General features: G+C 36.6%; 1 protein-coding gene across 1 annotated transcript in view; it reads right to left on the bottom strand.

Moving 5' to 3' along the window:
* The window catches only part of DCC (DCC netrin 1 receptor), an 887682-nt gene that overhangs the window by 236097 nt on the left and 628294 nt on the right, over window positions 1-23291 (bottom strand). Inside the window, exons 13-14 of the mRNA XM_088833422.1 lie at window positions 22243-22384; window positions 10600-10710 (exon numbers count right to left, since the gene is read on the bottom strand). Of these exons, the coding sequence (XP_088689548.1) occupies window positions 10600-10710; window positions 22243-22384 (253 nt within the window). The remainder of the gene's footprint in view (window positions 1-10599; window positions 10711-22242; window positions 22385-23291) is intronic.

The following is a 23291-nucleotide window of genomic DNA, read 5'->3' as shown; positions in this document are numbered from 1 at the left end:
GGCATGGCAACCCACTCCAGTATCCTTGCTTGAAGAACCCCATGGACAGAGGAGCCTAGTGGCCTATAGTCCATAGAGTCACAAAGAATTAGACACGACTGATTCATGGGGTCGCAAAGTGTCGGACATGACTGAGCGACTGAAGTGAACTGAACCGAACTGAAGCAACTTAGCATGGATGACCATGGTGGAGATGAAGTGTAAGTAAGTATTTGGACATCTGAGAGGCAGAGTCAACAGAGCTGTGTAAAGAAGAGATTCCATGATAACTCACAGATCTTCAGCTTGGGCAACTGGTGAATGATATAATGTACAGACGGAAAACAAATTCTTCGGTCATGTTAAATTCAAGATGCCTGTTAGTCACGCACATAGATACCAGGCAAATAGGGTATACACGTCTGGGGTTTTGGAGAAAGACCATGGAGAAATTTATATTGAGGGATGAGAAGCCACCAGCAAATAGGGGATATTTAAAATAAACCTGCATGAAGACAGCGAGAACAAGTGTGTAAACAAATAAAACACCAATAAGACGATGTCAAGCAAATAAGACGATGTCAAGCTAATATTATGAAGTCTTCCCGCGCCACATTGGAAGGCCAGGTTCTTTACAGTGGCCTAAAGGGTCACGTGTGACCCACCCCTTTGTGCCCTTAGGTCTCTGTCCTTGTCTCCGACTGCTCTCCCCCTTGCTCACCTCCCGCCAGCCATCTCCTCCATGCCGGACCGTGACGTTTCCCCAAACGTGACAGACATACTCTGGCCGCAGGGCATTGTACTTGCTCTACCTCTGGGAAGCTCTCCCCCAGATATGCCTTCCTCCCTGACCTTCTTCAGGTTTTGTTATCTAATTTCCAGCTTCAGACTTCTTTGGCTACCATATTTTAAAACTGCAATCTTTACCTAAACTCTTCATCATCTGCTAACCGCATTTTTTCCCCCATAGGGTTTATGGTCACTTACTGTGCTACCTACTTCATGTGATTATTTCATTAATCTTTATCTCATCTCTCTCCATAAATTCTCTATAACTCCAATAATTAGAATAGTTCCTGGCACAAAGTGCTCAAAAATATAGAAACAAAGCCTACATTTCCTGTAAAGATTCAATACAATTATCATTATGTACAGCTCATTACATATAAAATTACCACAATTTTATATAACTTTCTCTATAAGAAAAATTTTAAGAAAAACACTTAAAAATTTTGATGTTTAAACAACACAAAAGTACAGTTATTAACGACATTTTGTCTTGGTCACCAGCAAGATTTGTCTCCTCTGGCTCCTGAAAATGAAAATGATTGCTGCTATGTACCGTGTACTATGGACATGGCGTTGCCAAGTTGTTGCGACTTTGACATATCTGTTTTCTATTTAGTATGCTGCATATTATGGGTTATTTTCTTAGAGTTTTGCTCCAGTCCTTAGCCTATATATATATATCTGTAGTTTTTTTTAAACAGAGAATTAGAGAAGGTCAATGACATACCCACACTCTCTCTTTCCAGATAGCTCTGATACTAATCTTTCATTTCTGTTGGGAGTGCTTGTTCTCAGCAATGGATATCATCTTCCTTGTCACTCACTTCTACAAACTATAAATGTTGCTTATTTACTGCAGTGGGCAATCACTTCTAATCATCATTTAACTCTACCATAGGGAATTAAAGGATATGTATTAGGAAGTTTAGAGCAATAGTCTGATAATCTTTGGATGGTAAGGCCTGTGTTGGTTTGTGGTGTATATTTTCTACCTGCAATACTACATATTTACTGCTTCTATAACAAAAGTACATTCAAATGTTACAGTGGCTTTCTAAATTTGCCCATAAAGATCCATCAAGATTTGCTTAAATAGTATAAATGTATGTTATATAAAAGCCATATCTTTATAACTATTATGTATTTCTGTATAATTTACATATTTTTATAAGTTAATCTTTTTTTCATTGAGTAGTAACCCTCTGTCCCAAAAGATATATTTGGCTTTTAGAAAACTACCAAAGATAAATCTATGTTTATTTTCTGTTAGAATGATTAGCATTTTTACTCCGTCTCTTTACTTTTAATTCTTTCACATCTTAATATTTTATATTTGCTAATTATAAATATCATATATCTTGATGTTTTAAAAATCTCAGTTAATCTATCCTTTAACTGGTAAGCTTAATCCATATATATGTTTATTGTTATTACTATATGAGGATTTATGTCATTTTATTATGTGCTTTTAATTTCCTATTTATTTATAACAAAGACTTATTTTCTTCATGATTTTGTTTGAATAGGCTAAAGCACTCTCCCTGACCATTATTTTTTCTCCTCTACTGAATAAGAAATCATACTCTATATCCTTAAACTTTCATATTTTCAATTTTGAAAGGATATAAAAGTTGAAATGTAGAGTTAATTATATCTCTACTTTTCATAAGAACAACATTAAAAAAAAAATCTCTAAACTGTTTAATCTCCACGATCTCCTATCCTTTACCACCTCATTTTTGTCAACTTTCTGTTAACTTTCCAAACTACTGAATAAGAAATCATACTCTATATCCTTAAACTTTCATATTTTCAATTTTGAAAGGATATAAAAGTTGAAATGTAGAGTTAATTATATCTCTACTTTTCATAAGAACAACATTAAAAAAAAAATCTCTAAACTGTTTAATCTCCACGATCTCCTATCCTTTACCACCTCATTTTTGTCAACTTTCTGTTAACTTTCCAAACTACTATAATTTTTGTTTTATAAAGTCATAATTTGTTCAGATATGCCCATATAACATTATTTTGCTAATCACTTTCTCTAATCATACTTCTAATGATTTTCTTTTTACCTTTTTCTTAAAAAGGATGGCCCTTTACAAAAAAGACAGTGGTGATAAATCCTTTTATTTTTCTCATGTGAAGGGTGTTTCTGTTTCTCCGTTCCTTGTACATAATTATTCGGTTGGTTATACAATTTGGGGATAAGGGAAATTTTTTGTCAGCACTTTGCAGATATTTCATTGCTTCTTGGTTTAATTGTTACTACTGGGAATTCTTCATCAATATAATTATACTTCCTAGATAAGTAATCTCTCTCTGGGGCACTTTAAGCTCTTCTTTTTGTCTTTATCTCTGTACTGTTCAAAATATCAAAGCTAAAGGATTATTCCTGAGTCTGATAATCCATGTATTTCATCAGTTCTGGAAAATTCTCACTTCTTATCTCTTCAAAAATCATTTCTCCTCCATTCTTTATTTTCTTTGGGGATTATGACTGATGCATGCTAAATTTTCTTATTTCATGTTTCATGTCTTTAGAATTTTCTCTCTGTTTATCTATCACCATGTGTTACTTTTGTTTTCACCTATGTTTACTATATTACTTAACACATCCAGTGACATTTCATTTCAATGATTATATAGTTTTCATATTTAAAGTTTTTATTTTTTTCTAATCATTTGAATAAATTATTTCTCAAATCTGGATTGGCCTTTTGAATTTTTTGGAAAGAATCTTGTTTACATGCTTTGATTGCTTCAGTTCAGTTCAGTTCAGTTCAGTCGCTCAGTCATGTCCGACTCTCCGCGACCCCATGAATCACAGCACGCCAGGCCTCCCTGTCCATCACCAACTCCCGGAGTTCACTCAAACTCATGTCCATCGAGTCGGTGATGCCATCCAGCCATCTCATTTGATTGCTTAAGCGTTGTATATTTGAGATGTGAAGTTTCATGACTGGAATATTGGTAGTTATCCATAGAAAATTATTTACCCATTTCACATATGTACGTACGAATACATGTATGTGTTGTCACACCTCCTGTCATTCTGATCTTCTAGAACACTTTTGGAGAAGGAAATGGCAACCCACTTCAGTATTCTTGCCTGAAAAATCCCACGGACAGAGGAGCCTGATGGGCTACAGTCCATGGGGTCACACAGTTGGACACAACTGAAGCGACTTAGCATGCATGCAAGAACACTTTTGACCACAATGGATCCACCTAGAGAATTTAGGGACGTGAATATTTCCCGGCCGGGGGCGGGGGGCGGGGGGGTGCTGGGTTATGCAGCCTACCACAACTCTTCTATGTAATCTCTTCTTCTTCCTTCCTTCTTTGTTTCTTTTCTTTTTCTACTCTTTATTCAATTTCCTGCAATTAGTCAAAAACTTATTTTTCTCATTTCTCATTCTTCTGCCTGGAGACGCCCCATTTTTCAGAGTCTATTTTTTTAATGTATATGATAATTCTGATATGAAATGTTTCTTCTTTCGGGGTAATCTCATCATCTTAGAGTTTATGATGACTCTTAAACTAAACTTTAATGTGATCTTCCTCAATGCCACGTGCCCAGGGAGTATCACCCCTATCATGCAGATTCCAAAAGACAGTTTTGTGGCTCATTTTGCAAATGAAATGAATTTGCAGTAATACCGCTTTACCATTACCTATCAGGCTAATAGGGCTAATTATCTGTTTCCTGGGGGCGGGAAATTAGAGCCTGTTCTTAGATTCAGAGTTTTTGCTTATCTCACTGTTGCATTTTTAGGATTCTCTGCATTGGTAATTTTTGCTGGCCAAGCTCCTCCGTTTCATGGTAAAGGTTTAATTTATATCATTATTGATTTGTATAACAATTTCTACCTGTTCACTTTAATTTTATTTTTAAGTAGCACAAATGGATACCCAAGCTTAGTTTCCTGGAGACTGCCTTGCTGAACTTAATCAAAAATTCCTTATGTCCTATGCAAGACATTTACATAAGAGCTTTGGGGAATTCTAATGATTTTGTTTTTTTAAGCTGAAATTTTGAGAAACAAAATAAATATTTTAAAACTTCCCAGCTGTTAGTAATAGCAAATATGCTTTCAGGGAAACCTGAACAAACAGGGAACCCTGAACAAACGAACCTCACTGTTTACTTTAACAAAACATCTTAATTAAAAGGGTAATCCATAAGGAACTGGAGTATTTCTCCAAATTCCTGCTTTTAAAAAAAAAATTAAGCGTATTATTTTAATAACCAGATTATATTGAATAATCATTACACAGTTTACACACATTCTTAATTGTATGATATCAAAGTCATTTCTAATTTGAATATTGTGAATAATGCCTCACTAACTATATTTTGCCCAGTGCTTCCCAACCCCACCACCCTTCCATCACCCTCAGATAATTTCCTTATGTAAGAATCCAGGAAGCAGAATTTGCTTATGTCGCTTAACATATATTACTATTGCTCTTCACACTGCTTAAGCCATACAGAGAAGGCAAGAGAAACTGCAGAAGCCATGGTAAGAGAGGGAATGGCTTTCATTGCTTTCAGCTATCTGTACGCACCACTGCTTCTGCTGAGCTGACTTGCAAGGCTTAAAGTTATCACCGTAATGAATAAATCACACCTTGGAGTTCACAAGGAGACTCAAAAGCAAGGAGAGACAGCTATCTAGTAACATACACCTAGAAGGTCCAACCCTGGGCCTCCCTCCCAGGGCAGATTTCTCTGGCTACAGCAAAGAATTCCTCTCATTTCAAGTGGTTTTCAACCACTTGATTGAAAGATTGCTTGCTCCTTATCCAAAAGCTTAAAGGAAATCAAAGCCATTCTATATGGAAATCTGACTTCAGAAAGCTTAGCCTTGAAAACTCTGATAAAGTCATCTAAATCTCAATTTATAAATTAAACACTTACTTGAATAAGTTAAATTTTCAGATGAATATTTAAAGAAAACTCCCCTAGCTTAAATATATGTATATGTTTATTCTATAGATTCTATATAGATTCCATATTCTATGCTATTTCTATATTTTCAGATAGAAAGCCATCAGGCTACATATTCTTTTGGGGCCACTAGCGGCCACTTCTGAGCTTGTCCATTTATCCAAATGTTAATTCTTATCCAAGGTTACACTTTTTAATATTTGAATGATGCAGTCAAATGAAGGAAAACCAGAGGAAGGAAGAGGAATCAGATTGTTTCAGGGAGTAGCTCAGTGAAAAGAGATCATGGGTCAAGAAGTTGAGAAAGCCTTAGGAAAATGTCTGGTCTTTCAATGCAGCAAGTGAAAACAGTGCTTTACAAAGGAAGTGAAACACATTGCCCCAAACTTCTACAGTTAAATGCCCTGACTATTAGTTTCCACTCTGTTTTAAAGGCTAATGATCTCAAGGAGTACAGAACAGGTGCATGCATACTCAGTCACTCTCTTGTGTCCTATTCTTTGCAACCTAATGGACTGTAGCTTACCAGACTCCTCTGTCCATGGGATTGTCCAGGCAAGCATACTGGAGTGGTTTGCTATTTCCTTCTCCAGGGGATCCTCCCAGTCCACGGATTGAACCCACATCTCCCCCACTATAGGCGGATTCTTTACCACTGCTCCACCTGGGAATTCCTAATGATCTCAAATGATAAACTATAACAGCATTATATATAAGAAGTATAGACTCTACTAGTTTTCTTCTATTAATTTGCTTTACATTTTATCAGATTGCTAATGTTCATGGCCAGTTCTTATGGTCCATGATAACTGCTTAAACAATTTTAATCCAAAGGTCTAAACAATTTTAACCCAATGAAGACATGAAAAGAATGAGTGAAGAGGCAATAGATGAAATGTGTTGAAATGTGTTAAGATAATTGGTTGGTAAAGGAGTAGGAGGATGAATTCTGAAATAATAATGATAGAAGTGCTTTTTCTTAAGCCATATTTTTTGAATGATGTTTACTATTCTATCCTACACACCCTTCCCTATAATCCTAGCTGTCAGTCCCCTTTCCCTGAAGTTTCTAGTTTAAGTACTATTTGTTCTTATGAAGTCTGCTCAATCACTGCAGCCATTATTTATTAATACCTCAAGAGAGTTATTCCTGTTTTTCACATTTGTACTGCCCATTACTTGGCGCACCAGAGGTACTGAATCAGTGCTCAAATAAGGAGAAACATAGGGAGAAATCCTGCATGCAGAAGAGATACTATTAAGCTAAAAACATGGTACAGTTCAAACATCCAAAAAAATAGCATTTATTAAGACGCTATGCATGAGCTCTGCATAGAGGTCCTTGATTAGCATAGATGTATGAAATTGGCTTCCCTGGTAGTGCAGTGGTTAAGAATTTGCACTGCAATGCAGGGGACACCAGTTTGACCCTTGGCCCGGGAAAATCCCACATGCTGCAGGACAACTGAGCCCACGTGATGCAACTACTGAAGCCTGTGTACTCCAGAGCCTATGCTGTTCAACAAGAGAGGTCACTGCAATGAGAAGCCTGCTCACCACAGCCAGAGAAAGCCCTCGCAGAGCAATGAAGACCCAGCACAGCCAAAAATGACGTTAAATGGATAAATACAAATATATTTTAAAAAATTTAAAAAAGAGAGAGATGTATGAGATGGAGTCTACTGAGATCAAGGGATAGGAAAAGAATGTAGTTAAGTGGGAGTTTTGCGCCATCCCAGGAGCTGTGATTTGACATTTGGTTCTCCTTACAATGTGAGTCATTCGGAGCAAGGAGTAGGAGCACGGAAGTCGGCGGAGCATCCCGTTCATCCCGGGTATTTCATGGGAACCTCAGCACCTCCACTGCGTTTATTTTCACTCCATCCAGCAAGAGACATAGACCCTTAAGTTTGGGTAAACGATATGACCTCATTTCTTAGAATCTTCTGCCTTGAATCACTGGTTTCATCATCACTGGGTCAGTTCTACAGGATTCATGGACACTTAGCTTTGATAAGCTGGACTGGACATTGACTCACCCAAACTGGTCTTGAGTATCAGCTCCACAGTTACCAGCACAGTGAGATCAAGTGAGCTTAATTTTCTCAGCTTGACTTACTCTTTAAAAATAAAGATAACAATACACACTACAATGGAGAGAAGAGAATATAAAACACAGTATGTAAAGGTTAAAAGTAATTTCTCAAGTAAAATAGAGAAATGAAGTATTTCTGTAGCATATCCTGGCCATCCTCGTACTGTTTACATGAGACCAATCATGTTCTCGTGACTTTGGGCCCAGCTCTTCTGACCTCCTTGTCATACTTCAGATGCCAACGGGGCTCCAGTCTCTGGATGACTATTCTTGCTATTGCTTCTGCACCAGGGGCACTTGTCTGAACTATTTGCATGGCTGTCTCCTCACTTTCTCAAGATCTGTGCTCACATGTTGCCTAATCTGCGAGATCTTCTCAAATCCCTACATAAAAGAGTTCTCCCTCATCATTTGCTCTACTTTCTGCCATACTTCCTATTTTTCACATCACTGGTCACTATCATTTCTACCTTGGTAAAATTTATACTCTTTGAGAGTAGTGACTTTGTTTATTGTTTTGCCCCAGAACCTAAAATAATGCATGGTATAGAAAAACTTTCAAGAAGAAATATATGTTGAATGAATGAACACATGATTTAAACTTCCCTAACCCATTACTGAAGGGTATACATTTTGCAAAGTGTGACTTGATGTAGCTCCATGACTTTTTGAATTATCTAAGACGAGTTAAATAATATTTATTTTCTAAGGCTCAAGTTACTTTATTGAAGGGTAGTCCTGAATTGGCCCATGTATCAGTTCATTAACTCAGTCGTGTCTGACGCTGTGACTCCGTGAACTGCAGCATACCAGGCCTCCCTGTCCATCACCAACTCCCAGAGTTTGCTCAAACTCAAGTCCGTCGAGTCGGTGATGCCATCCAACCATCTCATCCTCTGTTGTCCCCCTTTCCTCCCGCCTTCAATCTTTCCCAGCATCAGGGTTTACTTCTAATACACTTTTTGGGTTTTAAACAGGGTATTCTCTTCAAAATGCAAACGTAATTGTCAGTAGTTTTAAAAAATTCTTTCATGGCTTGCTTAGGATAAAGCAGGTTATAGCTTTAATGATATTCTTAGGATAAAGTTTAAAATCCTTATTTTGGTCTTGCAAACGTAGAATCTGCCTTTCTTGAAAAAGTAATTGCATGCCCTCTCTCTGTTTCAGCCTTGATGGTCTTTATTTCAGACCCTAATAGCAGTACTATGACTTACACTGACTTCAAACTTGCATTTACTTTGCCTTCTACATTTCCTCCTCAGTTTTTAACGTATGCTTTGCAGTGATAATTCTTACTGATGCTTCAGGTCTCAATTTTAAATACAAATCTTCTCTATATTTGTCTGTTTGCCTATCTTTCTATTTAGCCATCCATCCTAAGTTGAACTATAGGATACTGCCAATATTCAACCAGATTTGTACTATAACAATGACGATTCCCTATGACTTCATTTAGAATGGTTGTCTTTCTAAGCTACACAAGGAAAATAATCGTGCCTTTCTTATTTATTATTATATCCTCAGAGCTCAGTACAATGCCTGACATTAGGAAAACTTTCTATAAATATTCTTTGAATTAATGTGCTATTACATAGCAGTGATTATCAGTATTGTGGAAATAGTATTTGTTGGTTGTTTTACTGCCAGCATAATCATGTTGTAAAACCAAGACTGTGACTATATTAAAACAATTGAATGTCAGTGAGTTATTTAGAAAGGGAAGACAGGAAAGATCAAGGAGGAAGAAAATTGAAAGAAGGAGCCTAAGGAAGAGAAAGGGAGAACAGACTTGAGAAATGGTGATGGAGAGGAGAGAGGGAGAGAAAAAAATGAGAGGAAAAGAGAGAGACAGAGAATTGTCAGTTTCAAGTAACCTGAATATTTTCAGGTCTGTCACTGAAGAAGTACATGAATTACATTTTCAATTAGGCAGCCATCATATTTTCAATACACATGTGTTTATTCTTTTAGCCACTTTTTTCTTGGTCCCAGTTTTAACTCTACTGATTTTAAGTTCCTTCTTTTTCAAGTATCTTTCATTTTTTATAAACTTCTACTTCATATATTTGTAACTGTAATTCTCTAGAGTATATTTCTGCTTGATTATTTATATTTTTGTTTATTCTATTATTTATTTTTCCATTGCTTCCATTACCCCTTTCTCTTGAATTTTATTCTCATATTTAGTTATGATGCTTTTTATTTCAAGAAGTACTTCTCATCTGATAATTTTGAAGACTTTGTTATATTGAATGCATTGATATGTGATTTTATATGAACTTCAATATCTCATCCACAAGTATTTCAGATAACTATCAATTAAGAAAATGGGGCAGACTGTCCTTTATGTAAAAAACATGCCAAACATTAATGATCATATCATAAGCTAGTCAAAAATACACAGTGCTATTTGCAGAAGCATCATAAAAGGGCCAGAGAAACTGTGTAAAATAATTACATTTTATGTTTATTAACAGAAATTGCAGGCATTCCTCTGAAGAACATGGTTAAGATCAATTACTTAAATATAAAAAAGGTCATTTCAAATTTTTTGAAAAAAGTGATTTGTTATGAAGACTATAAATAATTTATATTTATATGGCACTGCTGAAGACTCTATATTCATTCAGGGTTTTTTGATTTGTTTTGCTTTGTATCTAAAGATACAGGAAGAAGAAACATCCCTAATGTGGAAGTTCATCCATTTAGAGGTATTCTTTGAAGCTGAAGCAACAAAGAAGACAGCTATCAGAGTGACAGTGATGGGGAAAGGTCTTACCATCAAGATCATTCTCTGGAGTCTCTGCTGTGAACCAGTTGGAAGGCGGGCCAGTGCCGTTGACTGTCATGGCTGACACCTGAAAACTGTACTGACTTCCTTTCTCCAGTCCTGTAAAAGAATTTCCACAGAAGGAAAAAAAAAAGTTACTGAATAACAAGTATTTCTCGTGGGTTTTAAAAGTTTTAGCAAAATGTCAACAATACTAAACATGCTTTACATTTTCTGTGATTGTTGTGGTAATTACTGTTATTTTGGCCAAAAGGGTTGGAAGATTACAGCAAAAAATCAAATTATTTTTCATATATTCTCATTTATTTTTCCCAGTTTACAAAAATGTATCCTTGAAAATAGCCTCAGGGTAGATGCAGAATATAAAATATGAACGATGAAGAAATAATCAAAAATAGCAAGGACCATTTTTCCTCACAGTCCAGAAGACGCTTGCCTGTAAATCAAGAACAGTCAATCAGAAAATTTATGCTCCACCATTCATCCAAGGTCAGTGACTCCTTTGGGCAAAGAAAGAGAACTCCGAAGCCTCTGTACTCCAGCAGAAAAGACTAGGTTTTCATCTCTCGGAAACATTGCGAGGCGTATTTGTTTTGCATTAGGTTCCATACCACAGCATGAAGAAAATCTATCTCTGTGAAAACTTGGACATGGATTGAAGTACTCAGTGATGACCTCTGAGCTGATTTTCCAGTACACAGCGAGTACAGGTAATAAGAGAAGCCCTGTGCGTCATGACAGAGTGTGATATGTATAAATTTTTAATGTGAATAACTTTCCTTTTATCTGAGTTTCAGCATAGCACACCAACATGACACATTATTACAAAACAAATAAGGCCTGTCAAAAGACCATATGACTTTTCTGAGACACTGAGGACTCACACTAAGCCAACAAGTTCTTAAACCTTAAGGAGTTGAACAGCACTGATAATAATTAAAATATCATCTCTCTTTTTTCCCCATTAATTTGAAATGGCACAAACATTTGGAGCCAAGGAAAAATCATAAATAAAATAGCCTCTTAGAGAAATGATGCTTCTTTTAAGTACAAAATTATGTATTTGTATATTTTTGTACAGAAGGATGAATAATTCTTGGTACTGAGAAGAATTATAACTTGCTACTAATAGATGGCTTTTAAGCCATGATTAGAATGAATTTGTTACAGTTGAAGGCAGTAATCTTCAATAACTAGGACTTTTAGAGAAGACAATTTGATAAACTCACCCACATATAATACTGGCCACTTAAGACACTTCTAATTTTATAAAACAAATTGGAAGGCATGGGTTGCAAATAGTGTTGGTACTGTTGTTTCTCTTATTATGAGTGCTTTAATTGTACATACATAGAGTCACTACGATGCCTGACTCATGAAAGGCACAAACACAAAACAACTGTTGAAAGATCCACTAAAGCAAATCTTAGCACTAAGGAAATATTAGGTTACAATACAATACCCAACACCATCAGCAAGGTGGTGAATGGATGCTTTTAAACATAAAAGCTTCTTTAGGTAGGCTTGTGCTCACCCTGACCTGTCCCTTAATTATCATGGCATCAATCTGATATTTGTTACCATTTTGCATCCTTTCTTGGGTACTGCTGTTGAATCCTGGAGCAGAAGGATTACAGAGCTGTCTGGGAAATCAAAAAGCTCACAGGAAGAGAAGTCTGTGAAGAAATGCTTACCTAATCATTTCAGCTCATGGTTGTTTCACCTGAAACAGTTTAATTTCATCAAGAATATACTTTTTTGTATTAAGGAGAAATTTGAATTCATTTTTTTTTTAAATGGATGGACAATTATGTCAACACTCTCTCCAATGACTGATGTGGAATACCATCTTTGATGGTCAGTTTTATATGTAAACTGGAGTAAGACTAAAGTCCCCTCAATCAAACACTTATTGTTGCTGGAAACGTATTTTTGTAGATATGACTAAAGTCCATAGTCCACTGATTTTATATAAGGGATATTATCCTAGATAAGTTGGTTAACCAGATTTAATCAGGTGAAGGATCTTAAGAGCAGACTGAGGCATCCCTGAAAAAGAAATTTCACCTGTAGGGAGCAGCTTCAGCTTGGGAGTTCCAGCTGCCTTTCCTGATGGCCTGCTCTGTCGATTTTGGAATTGTCCAGCCAACCATCATGATCAGTTAAGTCTATTCCTTGCAACAAATCTCTTAGCATACATCTCCACTGATTCTGTTTCTCTGGTCAACATAACTTGACTAACACATCAACTTATTACATGCAATATTTTGACACATAAATGGAAATCTTTCTGAATGCCCTACACTCTGTTCCATTCATCTGACTTTATAACAAGTGATGTGTTGCACGCAGACTTACTGATTTTAATATAACTTAACTAAAATATCTCACTATAAAGCAGATACACAAATTTCTCTTTATAATTTTGCCAAAATTCAATTTATATATTTTGAGTTTAGGCTCTGTCAGTATCATTAATTCAGTTCTGAGTAACATGAAAACTGACTAACAGCCTGAATAATAATTTGAAGTAACTGTTAAAAGGCAGTTAAGTGACCATCCATTGTTTCCCCATGGAGCCTCACCTGGTACCCGCCCCCCTCAGCTACTTATCAGAATATATTTTCTAACCAAACACAGTAAAGTAGCTTTTCATATCTTTCTATGGTATCTGCAGTGAAGTTTTAACCCTCTGTACAGAGTAGTATCCAGGTGACCCTAAAAATCCTGCCGACTTCTCTTGTAATACTATATTTTAGATTAACTTTTTAAAATTTTGCATTTTCTTCTAGAATATTGCTATGGAATCTCACTAATAACATCTAGAAATTCTAGTATAAGAAAACATTTAAAGATATATACAACATTCCATTATTAAACGAGATTGCAATGCTTAGTCAAAAAGCCCATCTAATGCTGTTCATCCAACTAAGTGATCCTGTAAATAAAGCAGGGATATTTCTGGAATAAGAAATTCACCAAGGGAGGGAATCCACTTCAACAGTTTTTCTGGTTAAATAAAATTATTCTTTAGATTACACTGAATCTGCTTTACGGTAGTATTACCTACAGATAAATTTGAGTTTTACACAGTGGGATTAAAAAGAAGTTAAATTCCACTTTCAAGATATCTTTACTCAAGTCTTCTGATCCTAAATTCGGTGCCTTCAGTACCAGATATTTATCAGCAGAATTAAACCTGTGACTCTCTTCTAGATTAGGTAAGTGAAGTACGCAGCAATGGGCAAAACCAGAAATGTTTGCTTTTCAGAGTTAGTCTGGACATTCCCCTGAATTCCAGCCTGCAGATGTTCCTGCTGCTTTGTTGTGAGGGATACTTGGCCAGACAAATTTTAGATGGGCTACGTGTATGTATGTTAGTTGCTCAGTCGTGTCTGACTCTTTGAGACCCCATGGACTGTAGCCCGCCAGGCTCCTCTGTCCATGGAATTCTCCCGGCAAGAATACTGGAGTGGGTTGCCATTTCCTTCTGCAGGAGATCTTCCCAACACAGGGACTGAACCCGGGTCTCTTTTAATCTCACTTTCTCATATAGAGTTATTAGGTAATAATACCTGCATTTCTATCTTAGAGTGTTCTTTTTGAGAATCAAATGGCAAAACTGCTTTCACAGATAATTTACACAATTAGACATTTGATAGTCATAAAGATACCTAATATTTGCAAATCATTTTCTCACTTGAAACAATCCACTGATGGATGGATAGATGGATTCATTCATTCATTCATTGGAGATGGGATAGAAGCAAACCAATCTGTAAGAAACGCTATTTTCTGCGTATGTTTCTTGAAGTTGTTATCTGAGATGTGTTTTCAGAGTTGGACTAATGAAAGCATTAACTAGGATTTTAAACCTAAATAGGTAGGGAAGTTTTGACTTAATTTCTTTTAAAGTTCCTCAATTCCTTTAGCTGCCAAGATAATTTTCAATTTTTATTATTCAATATATATCTCTTTCCATCTCTGAGTTATTTCACTGTTCCTTTCCATACTCACACAACCACATAGTCATTGCCCATGTCAACAATATATTACCGATAGTTTAAGAGTTAAGAATACAGGTGTTCAGTTTAGGCAGAATTAGATTCAAATTTTTGCTTTACCACTTACTAACTGCATGACCTAAAAAACTTACTAGACCTCTTTCTTTGCTTAAGATTTCACATCAATAAAACGAAGTTTATGAAGAAAAAATTATTATAAAGGTTATATTTTAAAACAGACAAAGCTTTATTTTCTTATCATGGATATTGTTTTAGCTATACTGAGGTATACTTAATACACCAATAGCTGTGCATAGTTAATATATACATTTTAATGAATTTAGACCTATGCATAAACTATGATACCACCACTACAAATAAGGTAATAAACCTATATATCACTTCCAAAAGACCCCTTTTTTCCCTTTGCTCTTTTTTTAATTGTAAGAACAGTTGACTTGAGACGCCTTCTAAACAAGTTTTTAAGTGCGCAATACAGTATTGTTAACTATAGGTGCTATGTTGTACAGTAGATCTCTGAAACTCATTTGTATCGCGAAACCTTAACGACTCTCCATTTTCCCCTCCCCCTCTCCCTTGGCAACCACCATTCTATTCTATTTCCATGACTTTGACTATTTTAGATACCTCATATATGTGGAATCATGTGGTATTTACCCTTCTGGGGCAGACTTATTTCACTTAGCATAGCATCTCCAGTCCATCCATTGTGTTGCATAAGGCAGGGTGTTTTTTCTTTTCTGTGTTAATATTCCATTGTATGTACATACCACAGTTTCTTTGCTCATTTGTCAATGGAAATTTGGGTTGTGTGAATACTGTTGTAATGAATACGAGAGTGCAGCTATGTTGTTGAGATTCTGACTTCAGTTTTTTTGAATATGTCTTCAGAGGTGGGATTATGGTTCAATGCAGATTTGTTTTTAATTTTTTTGAGGCACCTTCATACTGTTTTCAGCATAGGAGCAGTTGTCAAATTTGCTATTGCTGTTATGACTGCTACAAATTTTAAAATTGTTTTTAATATCAATGATCATTTATAGATTCATGCAACAGCCAGATTCACTAACAATAAAGTGAGCTAAAGATGATAACACTGGATGGTTCAAGGAGCACACAGCTAGGAATCAGAGCATCTGTGATCTAGTTGGAATCTATACCTTTAGCTAATGGCAGATCTTGGCAATGTCACTCTTCAAGCCTCCATCACCTCTTCAATACAACAAGGGCTTTGGATGAGATGAACTGTGTTTTCTGTTCTGTTTGTCTGGGACCGAGAGTGCAGTCTCAGTCTCTGTAGATCTAACCCATGTCTCTTGTGCCTCCTGCATCGGCGGGCTGCTTCTTCACCACTAGCACCGCCTACGAAGCCCTATCTAAGTAAACAGGCTTTTTTCACAGGAGGACTGGGGCTGGGTATGGGTCTGCTCTGTGTGTAGTGCCCTGGGGGTGGTGGTCTGTTAAGAACTATCTTTTCCAATTATTATCATCTCTTGGAATTTAGGAACACAAGCCCCATTACCTGGCAAGGCCAAGTGGTCAAGGGGTGTGTATACTTGTGCAGACTGCATACCCACTGATGTTAGCTAGATAATTGGAAAGGAAAAGAAAAACTCGCTTTCTTGTTTCAGGAAGGCATTAAGGAACATGACTTACTTCATAAGCCCATGGGCTTTTGCAGCAGAACATAGGAGTGCCTTGACCTGGGATGGGTGGGTGGGTGGTGTGTGTGTGTGCGTGCACGTGAACACACACACATGTACAAAGCTTCTAAGTATGTGTGCAGTGCTGTCGCTTGCCATTTCTGACTCTTTGAGAGCCTATGGATTGTAGCCTGCCAGGTTCCTCTGTCCATGGGATTCTCCAGGCAAGAATACTGGAGTGGGTTGCCATGCCCTCCTCCAGGGGATCTTCCCCACCCAGGGATTGGACCCAAGACTCTTATGTCTCCTGCTTTAGCAGGCAGGTTCTTTACTGCTAGCGCCACCTGGGAAGCCCTGCTTCTAAGTATAACTTTAAGTATAACTTTATTCTAAAAGAATGATACAGGTAACAATGCTTTTCTTAGTTGTAAAAAAATATACTGCTGAAAGTAGATTGTCTTCTGCTTGTTTCTATCTCCAATAATAAATGCTTTCAAACTCTTAATGCCTCAGTTCTATTTCTACTTTCTTAGAACTTATGGTCAAGAGATGACGTATTATTCAAAGAATATAATTTCCCTTTATTTCCCTAATGTTAACCTTGTTACAAAATTGCTGTGCTATTGTTTCAATTTTTCAGTCCACAAAATACCAACGCACGTTTACCACTATGTTTATTCTTATGTTGGCCATGAAGCATGAGAAAACTTATATTCAATTCCAAATAACCTTCTCTGAAGAGCACTCAAAAATTAAAAACAGTACTTTAAAATTTAGTTGACTTGGGTTCCCACAATAAAATTGATAGCAGTGATTTAAAATCCTTGTTATAACTCTGAATTACTTTGTTACTGCAGATGTCTCATTATCCTAGTAAAAAGCACACACAACAAAAAGCACCTGTCTAACAAACAGAACATGGCAAAAACCAGTATCTGAGTCTCTACCCTGAATATTTATATCATCCAAAGGATACACTTGGGCATTTTCAATTTTCCAACAGCCAAATCAATCTATTCATGTATTTTAAAGGTACTGAAAACATGGGGGCAAATTCTGTACATTTTAAAGTGCTGAAGATTTATATAGAAAATCAATTACTTCCTCTTACTACACAGTGCGTAAGTTACATAATATACCCTGGGGACAAGTCAAAACCGCAGCCAATCTACCAGTGTGGAGTACTTCCTGATTCCCTGATGCTTTGTAGCATTAAAGACATTCCCACAATTTCTAGGAATGCAACATAACCAGGACTGAGGCCAGGACATAGAATAGCGGAGAGGAAGACGGAGGCTTTGCAAAACTTGTTTTTAACGCTTAAAGAATATGAGGCTATCCTCCGGGACTTTCTATTCTTCATCTCAAATTAAAAAACAAGATCGTGTAACATTTTTGCAATAAATATCAAACACAGTTATACAGATAACTGTTCAGATGATGTTTGCATCCTCAAATTCATTTTATAACAATTAAAATGAAGAAGGAACATTCTGAATAAAAGTTGCAAGTTTGGAGTCCAGACTCCTATCGATCTATAAAGATGGGAAGGGGCGTTGCAATAACAAGCTAATGAATTCATCCTGTTGCTTTGCTTTTGACTGGGATGATATTGTATGGATGTGAGAGTTGGACTGTGAAGAAAGCTGATCGCTGAAGAATTGATGCTTTTGAACTGTGGTGTTGGAGAAGACTCTTGAGAGTCCCTTGTACTGCAAGGAGATCCAACCAGTCCATTCTAAAGGAGATCAATCCTGGGTGTTCATTGGAAGGACTGATGCTAAAGCTGAAACTGCAATACTTTGGCCACCTCATGCGACAAGTTGACTCACTGGAAAAGACTCTGATGCTGGGAAAGGTTGGGGGCGGGAGGAGAAGGGGACGACTGAGAATGAGATGGCTGGATGGCATCACCGACTCTGTGGACATGAGTTTGAGTGTACTCCGGGAGTTGGTGATGGACAGGGAGGCCTGGCGTGCTGTGATTCATGGGGTCGCGGAGAGTCGGACACGACTGAGCGACTGAACTGAACTGAACTGAACTGAAGCTGGGTTATCCTATGCTGGTGAGAAGTGCTAACTGTCACATAGATTTTAGATGAATAAAGATGTAGGACTGAATTATTTTTGGATAAAGATTTACTAGAGGGTACAGTTCAAAATGATTGCCCTCGAGAGGCAAAGTAATAACTAAGAGTCTGTAATGAGTAAAATACTGTATACTTGGAACTTCCAAATATAGCTTTTCCTGGAAACATGGTCTTAATAGATTTATTAAAGATCTTGAGATGGAATCATCCTGGGTTACTACAGAGTCAATACTCAATGAAGGTGTCCTTATCAGAAGAGAGGATATACAGACACACAGAGGGAGCGATGCAAAGACGGAGGCGGATTTCTGAGAGATGTATCTCCAAGCTGAGAAACACCAAGGGCTGCCAGCACCCACCAGAGGTTAGGAGACAAACATGAGACAGATTTTTCCACAGAGCTTCCAGAAGGAATGACCTCTACAGACACCTTGATTTTGGACTTCTGGTTTCTCCTGAACTGAGAAAAAAAATCATGTTGTTTCTAGCCACCACGTTTGTGGTAATTTGTTATGACCTCCGAGGATGCATACAGCATCTTTGACAAGAAAAAGTCTAATTCTGGCTATTCTATACAGTGATCTTCTTAAACGATTTTCCTTTTTGTTGAGAGAAAATTCTAAACGTTTGTATATTTAGAGATTCAGAAGCTTGGCTTGATAATACTGAGCTGAATATGTTAAATCCCATTTGGCAAAAACCCCATAAATACTAAACGATTCATGTCAGGAAGGTCTTTTGGCCACATGGTTACTACTCTTTGTTTATTTTCTTGACTAGCCCCTTCTTAGCTGTTCAATGGGCACAGAGTTAGTCAGTGACATGAAATCTTTAATCTTGGTAACTAAGTGTTATGACATTAGAGTCTTGATACTTTATTTGCTTTTCATTTTACATACATGGTTAAAAATACATATTTCACTGTTACACAATTAAGCAATAATCATTATTAATATTTTGGTATTTAGAATATATTTTTCTAAATATTTTCTTCACAATTTTTTTGGTTTATAAATATGGACTCATGCTTAATATTGATTTAAAACTGAGCTATTCACTTAATATGTTTTAAATATTTAACATTTAATTTGTTTTTTTAAAGTAATTAATTTATTTTTTATTGGAGGCAAATTATTTTACAATATTATATTGGTTGGTTTTGCCATACATTGACATGAATTTGCCCCGGGTTTACATAAGTTCCCCCTCCTGAACCCCCCTCTCACCTCCCTCCTCCCTTTATCCTCCCTCTGGGTCATCCCCGCACGCCATCCCCGAGCATCCTATAACATGCATCGACCCTGAACTGGTGATTCATTCAATATTTGCAATAGATATACAGCATTTCATGATATGATTGTGTCTGATTTTCTAGGTAACTGCCTATAGTTAGATAATTAGGGTCTTTTTTTCTTATTCAACGAACATGTTTTTAGTCTAAAACTTTGCAAAAAAAATATGTCTGCAGAATTGGAATAAACTCCTAGAAGTTGGAAACCTGAATCATATATTTACAGATACATACACACATGCACACTTGTGTATAACACAGATCTCCACATTGCTTTCTGGAAAGATTCTAGAATCTTTCTGTCCCACAAGTGGTATATAAAAGTTCACTTTTCTCATATGCTTTCCAAAACAACATATCATCATTCATTTTCATCTTTATTACTTTAATCAAAGGAGAATGTTAATTCAGTTTTCTTTTAATTTGCATTTCCTTACTAATAAGATTAAACATTTTATTAGGCTTGTTGGCCATTTATAGTTCTGTAAATTGAATATCCATTTCTTAGTTTTTCTACTAGAATGTGCATATTTTAATGAATTATTTTATTAAAAAATTTATTTTATATTTTTAATGTTTTTCATTGGAGAAGGAAAATCAATGATTAAACATGTTTCTGGGCTTCAAATTCCTATATCTATAGAAATTACACTAAAATTTTTTCAGCAAGATTTTTTAATTTTGGTGATTTTTTTTAAAGTACACTATGTACATGTTGTGCAAATATTCCAATGAAAACATATGCCTCATTTCAATTGTTTTTTACCTTCTAGTCATTTTATCAGATAAAGAGACACAGCATCTTGGCTTTCTTTAAGCTTTTTAAATGACATGGTGTTTGTTTTCCTTTTTAAAATAGTAGAGTATTTTATTGGAGTAGAGTTGATTTACAAAGTTGTGTTAGTTTCTATGGAAAAGCAAAGTAAATTGACTATGAATATACATATTTCCCCTTCCTTTTGGGACTTCCTTCCCATTCAGGACACCGCAGAGCATTGAGTAGAGCTCCCTGCGCTTGCAGAAAGTTCTCATTGGTTATCTATTTTATAGGTGGTACCAAGAGCGTATGTGTGTCAATCCTAATCTTCCAACAGAGCGTCATAGCTTCCATTTAGGAGATTTTGTCCAGATACAAAAACAAGTCGTGATTTTTGGCGATCTATTTTGGAAGCACACTCACCATCACATTACCATTTATAGGCATAAGAGGCATAAACTTACTGGGAAAAAACTAAGTTTCTATCAAGTCTCATAATGTAGGCTGAGCAAGTAGCTTAAATTGTGTGTGTGTTTTACGATTTCAGATAGAAATTTACTGAGTACTCTATATCAAGAAAGGAATAAATAAGGAATTACTTCTCATCTGTGATGAATGTATAGTTGATTTTCTGTAAGTTATGAGCTTTAATTTGCCTGCTGTCATGAATCAAGTTTATGTGCTATGACACACATGTTTAATTTGATCCACCGATTCCTGCCATTGCTATCCGCTTTGCTTCCCAAGCCCTTTGTTCTCTTTGGTACTACTAAGCCTCAAGTGTTGCTGCTAGACCAAGCCATCCCCATATAAAGTGCTGATGGACAAGGAGAGAATTCCACACTTGTGCATTTACCCAAAGTGCTGGCTTCCCAGGGGACTATCAGGAGGTACAGAATAGTTAACAACCCGTTGTGGGCTTACTATGACCAGTGATAGACAAGAGAGAAACGGCTCATGCTTCCTATCCAGCCATCCACACTGGGCCCCAGTAGTTCAATCAGCTTCTGAAACCTCCTCTCTCCTACCCCTCCTCCCACCCCCAATCGCCCGCAAGAACAAGTTGGCTCTAGGTTTGTTCTAACTTGTGGCCAGTTCAAGAAGTCATCTGATCTATTTTCATCCCTGGTTCACTTCGCTTGTTCCTTCATTCTTGCTTTCCTGGACTTGTACCCTAAATGCATTAACTGGCAAGTCTGCCTTAGTCTCTGTTTTCCAGGAATTGGACTGACATGTATTAATGGTTCCAACAGTTAAAGGAAATATATGATTATTCATCATATATATATAAATTATCTTACTACTACATGGAAATTGGGTCCAGTTTTCAGGGAGAATTTTAACCCACCATGAATTTTACCAATATTGCTACAGAAGTGAATTTACTTTTATACTTATGGAAAGCAGACTAATTGTTCTTTTCATTCCCCAAACCACTCCTCTCTCCATTTTCCATCTTCATTCTCACTCCTGGAGTGTGGGCAGAGAAGGCTCAAAGTGACTTAAACTTGGAACCATGTGATTACATGATTTTAAAAGTTACCAAACAGTTAAATGTTGTTTGATGACAGAAATTGTTGAGTTAACAATACTAATATGGATAAAAATTCAATGATATATTTATTAAAATGGTGATACAGAAGCAAAACATGTTGTGAAAGCATTACAGGGAATCAAGTTAAAAATATAAAGGTATTCTTGTTTAGACCAGTACATGCCACCTACCAGGAGAAAAATGAATGTTCCTTTGAAGTGAGAGTATATTTTATTGCCGAGGCATTTGATTCATCAAAACCTTCTAAGACCACAGCATGTGAACACTGACCTGTGAACAGGTACCAGAGGTTATTTGGCTCTAGTGTTTCCATCTCACCCCTGCGGGTTGTCTTTCTGTGTCGAATTTTATAACCAGTAATAAATCCATTTTGGGTTCCAGATGGAGGAGGCAGCCAGCTTACTTTGATACTCTGTAAAATAACAGATGTAAATTACATCATTAGAGAAAGGAAGAACAACAAGATAGGGTCAAAACACTGACCCAAACCTAAGTGCAAATAAGGCAGAAATGCAAGAAGTGTTAGAGAATATCCCTCAGAACCAAGTTAAATCCATTCTTACAGCTGTGTGTCTGATTTTGGCAAATTTGCACAATTCATTTGATTTTACACATTTGATTTTACACATACATTACTATCTCTCCACTGCAAATGCCACTAAAATGACAATAAATATTCTAAATGGTGTAAAGCCATAAGGAAATAGAGAATGGGACACTAGTGGATGAGAGACGTTAACAAATTTTTAGAAGTTACAAGAGAAGAAAAGTATCGCGACTGAGCCAAGTAGAAAGATGACATCTACATACTTCCTTAAAGATATTAATGAAAACAAGGTGATCAGCATGACAAAATTCAGGGAAGACTGGAAATTATTGCTTCCTGAGTACCTTAGAAAACAGGACTAAAGCATGGTTTTGAGATAGAAGATGGATTGAAAGTCCTACCACATTCAGCAAAGTCAGTCAGCTAACCCTCCCTGAACTTGGAGTGGCCAGGAGCTTCATTCTCTAGGGATACTGAAACAGAAACTACAGACTTAGGGCCACCATACACAGAAGGGAGCAGAGATAAGGGTGAGAGGTAAGTCAGTGACATGAGTCATTCAAGGCTTCTTCCTTCATCTGACACTTAGAGCAACGGCAACCAGGTGTACACTTCCCAGACAGAATACCAGATAATCGTTCTCTAGAGAAAATTGAAAAGAATAAGAGAAAACAACAACCAGGTCCTTGATTAATCTCCCAGCAGTGAGGATCCCACTTAATAACCCCCACTCATGCACTGGAATTTGCACTGCATAATCATCTTCGTAGTA

This window comes from Moschus berezovskii, chromosome 28, assembly GCF_049115385.1.
Source record: "Moschus berezovskii isolate FMDL1 chromosome 28, NW_MosBer_1.0, whole genome shotgun sequence".
NCBI lineage: Eukaryota > Metazoa > Chordata > Mammalia > Artiodactyla > Moschidae > Moschus > Moschus berezovskii.
This window is presented reverse-complemented; position numbering and strand designations above follow the sequence as displayed.